Source organism: Haplochromis burtoni, unplaced genomic scaffold, assembly GCF_018398535.1.
Source record: "Haplochromis burtoni strain Fernald_Lab_line unplaced genomic scaffold, NCSU_Asbu1 Contig_188, whole genome shotgun sequence".
Classification (NCBI taxonomy): Eukaryota; Metazoa; Chordata; class Actinopteri; order Cichliformes; family Cichlidae; genus Haplochromis; species Haplochromis burtoni.
The window spans coordinates 1135245-1142868 of NW_024582549.1; the positions used below are offsets into that span (position 1 = coordinate 1135245).

At 42.1% G+C, this 7624-nt stretch overlaps 1 protein-coding gene across 1 annotated transcript in view; it reads right to left on the reverse strand.

Moving 5' to 3' along the window:
• Nucleotides 1-6868, reverse strand: part of uba2 (ubiquitin-like modifier activating enzyme 2) — a 14593-nt gene extending 7725 nt beyond the window's left edge. The window contains exons 1-10 of the mRNA XM_005935031.3: nt 6640-6868; nt 3890-3973; nt 3709-3779; nt 3538-3602; nt 3347-3447; nt 3020-3141; nt 2145-2212; nt 1862-1983; nt 1391-1490; nt 763-914 (exon numbers count right to left, since the gene is read on the reverse strand). Coding sequence (XP_005935093.1) covers nt 763-914; nt 1391-1490; nt 1862-1983; nt 2145-2212; nt 3020-3141; nt 3347-3447; nt 3538-3602; nt 3709-3779; nt 3890-3973; nt 6640-6780 — 1026 coding nt within the window. The 5' untranslated portion in view covers nt 6781-6868. The remainder of the gene's footprint in view (nt 1-762; nt 915-1390; nt 1491-1861; nt 1984-2144; nt 2213-3019; nt 3142-3346; nt 3448-3537; nt 3603-3708; nt 3780-3889; nt 3974-6639) is intronic.
• Nucleotides 6869-7624: the final 756 nt, after the last annotated feature.

The following is a 7624-nucleotide window of genomic DNA, read 5'->3' on the forward strand; positions in this document are numbered from 1 at the left end:
ATATTTCATTTTCCTATCGTTGCCTAACATTATACCGGTATTACCGTGAACGGTATAATATGGCCCAGCCCTAGTACAAAGTACAATTACTGTACTAACATACCGAATGAAACCTGCCCAACAAGTGAAGCTCAGCAGCCAGGGTTGACTATTATAATGTGTACTTATTCTGGCAGCCAGCAGAGTGCAGCACTACACTCACAACGCATACTCCACTGAGTGAATGGGCTGTTTTATGTCCACCAATTTTCATTCATTGTCTCAATACATCTTTATTGTTTCTGCGATACAGTCATACTGTGTCATTTATTTAAAGCACTGGCTACATTGTATGTTTGAGCATTTTAAAAAATATTACACTCAATTATGCTCATAGGTCCCGTTAAGCTCATTTCCAACACCATATTTTTGGACTGTGGAGTAGCTTTGCATGAATAATCATCTACTTCATTGACTAAAACAATTTTAGCTCCTCTTCCTTCAAGCCAACTTACTTCTGACTGGCTCACACTACACAAAAATAGATTTGAACAGTAGGTTTGTTGGGCTTTTGTGTGCACTGCCAGAACTATTTTCCTGGGATTACGGATAGCCACTCTCATTGACATTATATAGAGCCAAGAGTAGAAAAACCAAAGACTGAGTATCCAGAGCAGTCTGACCTCATTTTCAAAGCTGTGGGCATGTTTCATACAAGCATCCACCATTTTTATATGGAAAAATCAAGTGAAAAACTAATTCACAAGAACGTCTTGTCTTTACCTTATCCCAGACCAGCTCAGCACCCTCGCCCTTTTCCTGCAGCTGTGAGCGGAGCGTCTCCACGCTGTGCTGGAACAGCTGGCAGTAACCCCAAACATCCAGAACCTGCTGGTCCTTCAGACCTGAAGCCGGAGTCCCCTCCTTAGGACACTCTAAAGCCAAGAGAAACGCACACAATATTGTGGTTAATGAAGCCTTTAAAGCAGTGACCCTTTTTATAATTAATATAAATCTGACATCTCGCAGTTATGTTCCTTGTGTAAGCGAACTGTAAACATAAGTAAATTCCTCCACAGGCTGCACGCTGTGCAAACAGCTGTTCTTTATTACATGTGTCACGTGCTTTTGTTATGTTTGTGAGGACACAAAAAATATTTGCTTCGTTTAAACTTACAGCTAATGTGCAGCTCAGTATCTTCCCAACAAAAAGAAGCTGGACATGTTCAGAAGTAAAACTTATACACAAGTAATAAACTCACAATTTAAAATATTTCGAGTTCTTTTCTCGGTCTTCCTGACTCAAACAAGTTGAAATATGGCCCCTAAACACACATGCGCAAGCACAGGTAACGCCAGGTGATGCTGAAAGCTTGGATGGGCTTAAGCTCTGCGTGCATAAAGGACATACCACTGTTCTCTAGCTGGTGCCAGTCTAAAGGTGTAGGAGCTTTCCTCTTCTTCCATAACTTGTCCATGGTCAGAAGGTACATGATGTCATCTTTGAACAGCTGGAAAAAAAAGGAGCAATCATAAACAACTACTCTACATCCGTGGTGATGCTATGCTAAATGACTAAACTCTAGGATTCTCAACATTTTCTGCAGCCCACATAAGGACAGAATGATCGCTTCTTCAACGGTTGTGTTCTTGACGAATAATCTGCTAGTTTTTAAAGGAGAGGGGAAAAAAACTTGAAATTTAACTAGTCTAAAAGAAAACAAACAAATATTTGCCAAGCGAACTGTGTACTTCGGGTGTAATATGGAACCATTAATTCCTTTCCTCATTAATCTAACGTTCAAATACATCGAATAGCAAGGGCAACCACAAGTCAACATCTCGTGCCCATCCCATTTATACTCTCTTCCTTATTTATTACCTTATTGAAGAGTTTGACAGAATCATATCCGGTGGATCGAGCCCATTCCTTGGTGGAAACACGCTTGATGTCCCCATCCTTATCTGAAGCGGTGGCACGAGCCGCCGTCTCTTCGGGATTCCCTTTTAACAGAATTCACAGCTTTTACACAGCAATTAATTTTAACCTACGTTAATATTCATCCTGCTGTGTGACCAAACAATCAAAAAGTATCCCCGCAAAAACCAAAACAGGGAATTCAAAATTGTGAATCCACATTAATGCCACTCTCTCTCTCACTTACATGCAGCCTCTGGGTCCGCTGTGTCCGGCGACACCTCTTGATCTGCATCTTCTTCTCCAAACAGTTGACTGTAGTGGCAACATACAAACAACAGAAGATGACATCATCACACAGCCTAGTATCCGCTGATGATTCTGAAAGATCATCTGATGGTTTAGAAATGGTCATATCTAGATTAGTGATTAACAACTGACAAGGTCCCATCTAATCGTAAGACCTCATAGCACCGAGTCACTCCAACAGTGCACTTTGTTCTCAGACTGCTGATTTACTTTTGGTCCCTCAGATATTTGTGTGGGAGGCAGAGCCTCCAGCTTTCTGTCTCCATCCCCTTGCTCCCAGATGGTCACAGCAGAAGGCTGCCCCTCCTTGAGCCTGATTCCACTGGAGGATACTTCCTGTTAAAATTTAGTTTTTCCTTCACACTGTTGCCAGCTGCTTGCTTATAGTGGGTCGTCTGATTATTGGGTTTTCTCTGTATTATTGTAGGCTCTTTATCTTACAGTATAAAGCACCTTATGGGCAACTGTTGTTGTGATTTGGTGCTATATAAATGAAACTGAATGTAGTAATTTTCAAACACGTGCAGGAACAGTTTAATCAAGATCACACTCTACTCTACGTCCAGTCTTAACTGGAAAAAAGAAGATAAAACCATGTGTGTCAAAAACTGCACGCAGAAAGTGATCAGATCATGCAGAAAATATTTAGAGGTAGTGGGATCACATTTCATGATGTGTTTTTCACCCGACCTGTCCTCTTCCTGCAAGATCAAGCCTGGCAAAAGCCACTAATATTTGCTAAACTAATACGCAGACTGCAATCAAATGTAACTTGAAGCCCAAGAATGCATGCGTAAAAAGAACATGGCTTACTTGAAGAGATACTTGGCCCAGACGATGCAGTGAATGGGCTCAGATGGTGTGTTTCTTATGGTGCATCCTGGGAAGGTCTTCTGTGCTGGTTTCGGCTGGCACTCGTAGCACTCTGTCATTCCCTGGGTAAGAAGCAGCAGAGAAGAGACATGTTCACCGCCCTTGCTCAAAAATCTGCAGCACAGATCAAAATCAAGGCCCTTGATGAATTTTAGTCTGACCCCCATTTCCCTTTGGGTTCTTGGCTACCTTACACACAATGTAAAAAGAGCTTAAAGACATGCAGCCAAATTGTTGGTTCTCTGTGTGAAAAAATATCGGTGCTACCTTCTTGATGACCGTGACCTGTCCCAGGTATCCAGCAGTGCCACTCTCTATCAGAGGGATATCAGCTGCCAAACACATCCTGTTGACATGGTTACGGGCAGCTGGGGAGGCAACACGTGGTTTTATTTACCTCATTTGAAAGCGTTAGCAGTAAAAGAAGATATTTCGGTAATGCTGTAAGACGAGGGTACCTCTGTTATCCAGGGCGTTCATCACAAGCATGAATTTTCTGAAGAACTCCACGTTGTATTCAGGGCTGTTAAGGAAAAAACAAACCACGGTCAGTCCCACATCAGTACATTCTTGAAGGAGCTAACCTCAGACTGACCAAACTGTGAAAAAAAAGAGAGAAAGAAACGTGCTTCATGATGCTGTCGTGGTATGCAGTGATGTTGGCACTGGGGCAGAACTGCAAGGCGCTCTCTTTGGCCACCTACAAGACAACAAGAGTAAGGGACGGATGTATAAAGTGCACAGAGGACATTTAAAATAGCAGCTCAGACAGAACTCTGCAGCCTGCAGGACCAGAGGTGAGTTACATACCTGTGCTTTAGACTTGCCTACATGCTTCTTCTGAAAGAGGAACTGACGGTTCAGGTTGCTGACATCTATTGTGTCCAAGTCAATCTGCCAAAATCAACAGGGTTGTAAAGTCAGTCGAGTCCAATCCAACAATCAAACACTTTTCTATTTGTTTGAACAGAAACGCCTGCTAGGTCACAACAAACAGGGGTAAGTCAGTGCGACAATCAGAGGACTGCAAGAGCATTTTAAACACCAAGAGAAACAAGTAATTCTCTGCTGAACGTCTTTCTTTTCATATAACTATTTTACTGCATTTTAATTGTTCTAGATTTGCATTAATGTGTTTTCTATGTGCTGCGTTTGGATACAAAGTTAGAGAGGCAAGACTGAGATAGTTTGGACATATGCAGGAATAGATAGATATGGATATATTGGACAAAGGATGCTGAATATTGAGCTGCCAGGCAGGTGAGAGGAAGACTGCAGAGAAGGTTTTGCACAAGGTTGGTGTGAGAGAAGGGGATGATAGGGAGAGGGTGAGACAGAGTGTTCTGTGTGTATAGCACTGCTGCTAATTCAGTCGGTGACAAATAAAAGTTTCACAATGTTATCTCAATTCTAGCCAAGAGGTTAATTAAATTATTTAAACAGTAGCTGGTTAACTGCTACAGGATTACAGGCACAAGCAGCAAAAAAACCTCACACAGGGTGTTTGCAGGTACCACTGAGATGATGACAGTAAAGTAAAAGATAACCAGAAGACTTTAGGACCTATCGTTGACCCTTTTTAAGAGGGAGAGGCTGTAGTAGCCTTAACTAATGAAGTCTGTGGTGGATGCCAGATGACAAAAAAAATGAAACTGTTTATGTAAAGAGCGAGGACAGGCAGGATGGATTCTACTTTCATAAATAAAATACTGCAGCGCCGGTTATTTTGGCTGCAGACATTAAATGCACGCAGTCTCATGTTTGACTCTGGGAGACTGATACCAGCAGATAAGAGAGAAGGCGAGCACAGGCTCAAACAATGTCATCAAGAGTTTCCTGAGACAAACTAGACACTCCTGACTTTTCTAGCTTATCATGTCAATGTCATTCTCAAATGTCCCCCAAATACCTCAAATACAGGACACCACACTCAAGAGAGGGGTAAGCAAATCTGAAATCAATCTGCAGGTTCTTATTTGGTTGTATCAATTATAATGTTACCAAAAATATAATAATTAAATAAAGAAATACAATAGTGTAACCACCAGTGCAAACTGCTTCTAACAAGAACAGAATAAGGAACAGGAGCAAACTTGAGACATCAGTCTCTAGTTTGAAAACCAGAAGCCTCACAGACCCTCAATGGTGACAAAGTTCAACGCAGACCTTGTCACTGTGAAAAGGAAACGTCTGCGTTCCCACTACACTTACCCAGCTTCCTGAAGAGAATGGCACTTGCCGAGGTCATGTAGGACCCTCAAAACACCAAAACCTACTTTTGGGTACTCTCTTATTCACAAAGGGTTGCCACAGTGGGTCAATCCACATCATTTGATCAGATCTATTGCTTGTCAGGCAAATGTGTAAACCACTACTCTATGGACAGTGACAAAAGAAACAGAGGTCAGAGGGTGCCCTGACACATATAAGATCTGTAATAGGCACAGTAATGCAGTAGTTAGAAATGTCCCCTCACAGCATGCAGGCTTCTGGCTGAGGTGACTGTGTGTTAAGTTTGCATGCTCTTGCTGTTCACTCTGGCTTCACAGTGAAAAGATATGCACATTATGTTAATTTATTATTCTAAACTGACCATTGATTTGAGGTTGGTAAAGAGTTTTAAGTGTATAGATTATGATGCCCAAAGAACGTATGGTTAAGTGCCCGAAGTGTTAATTAATAACAACTTAATAATATAATAACTGGTAGTTGATATAGAAGTAAGCTCTAATTGTTATACATAATAAATCTAAACAGTTCCAAAGTGCTCTTGCCATTTCCATTTTCAGTAACACATTTCTTAAATCAATGTGGCGGTTGTGTTATATCTTAGGTACAACAGTGTGATGACAATACAGTGTGCTTGGTGTTTTTTCCTCCTACCAGTGTTGTGAAATTTAAAGCCTCTATTTATTAATGTCAGATTGGCCATTTATGCATTCTGCAGTTAAAAAAAATGGTACAGACACAAGGGGGAGGGGGGGGGGGGTCCTTGGCTCTAAACCACACAGTACGTAAGGGAGAATTTAATACACAATTTATCAGCACTTTTGGAGCACCCGTGAACTCCTCACGCTCAGCCCCCAACCAACACGCACATACATTCTATGAATAAAGAAACTGAGCGTTTTGCGTTGATAGATACAGTGAGGATGTTTTTTCCCCTATAATACACCGTCCATGGCTAAGCACGGAGATGTCTAAGCACCTCCATGGTGGCACACAGCCCGCGGTGTCCTTACAAAGAAGTTGACTGGCTAACTTAGCAGTGATAATGGCGCCAAATATCCCGGCTACATCGCTACGATCTTGTTCGACTTTTTTCCACCCTCACAGATAGATATCCTTGCCGGTCCATTTGACGCTGTTCACGCGGTGTTAACAAACCACCAGCGAGATAGTAATACAGCTCATCTTTGAATGCCACGTCTCAGCAATTAGCCTGAGCCCACACGTCTCCTCTTGACACACTCATTGCAGCACAAAGAACCAGTTAGCATGCTAGCCGGCTAGCTACCAAAGACACAGCCACACAAACAAACAGCGTGAACGGGACGGACCACTTCGATGTTTTTGAAGCCGGTGAGTACAAGGTTCTTCAGCAGCTCGCAGCCGATCCCTCCTGCTCCCACTACCAGGACCTTGCAGGTGGAGATGGAATCAGCCAGCTCTTTTCGGAGGGAACCCACAAGTTGGACCATGTTGATGGCTATAGACAGAACCTGCAGCTCCCGGAGGCTAGCTGTTAGCTTCTTCTTCTACACAACCCAAGACCCACCCACTTCCGGGTCACACACTTTTTCTTTTGTGAGAAAAAGTAGTAGTTTGTCATTTTAGCGCCCTCTTCCAAACGCCACTAGTATTTACGATATAAAAGATAAAGCTTTTATAATAGGGGTTTGCAATTCCAGGCTTCAAGGGCTGGTGTCCTGCAGGTTTTAGATGTGTCCTTGATCCAACACAGCTGATTCAAATGGCTAAATTACCCCCTCAACATGTCTTGAAGTTCTCCAGAGGCCTGGTAATGAACTACTCATTAATTCAGGTGTGTTGACCCAGGGTGATATCTAAAACCTGCAGGACACCGGCCCTTGAGGCCTTGGAGTTGCCCACCCCTATTGTATAAGATATATATATAAGATAAAGCTCCTTGAATAGCATTGTCTAAATCTAATTTCTTGTCATTTCATTACTATTTATACTTAACAGCAATTCTCTTCCCTTTCCCCTCACCCCCCAACCACTCACTGCAGGTGGCTGCCCCTTGCTGAGACTAGTTGTGCCAGTGGTTTTTTTCCTATTCAAAGGGAGTTTTTTCCTCTCTACTGTTGCCAAATACTTATTCATAGGGGGTTGTTTGATTGTTAGAGGGTTTTTTTCTAGTATTGTAGGGTCTTTACTTTACAATATAAAACACTCTGAAATGACTGTGGTTGTGAAATGGTGCTATATCTTTTTCAGACTCCAGAATTGAATCCATTAAAATGGATATACTACCCAAACGTAATTAAAAGTGTAATTCAAACCAATTCAACTTTATGGGAC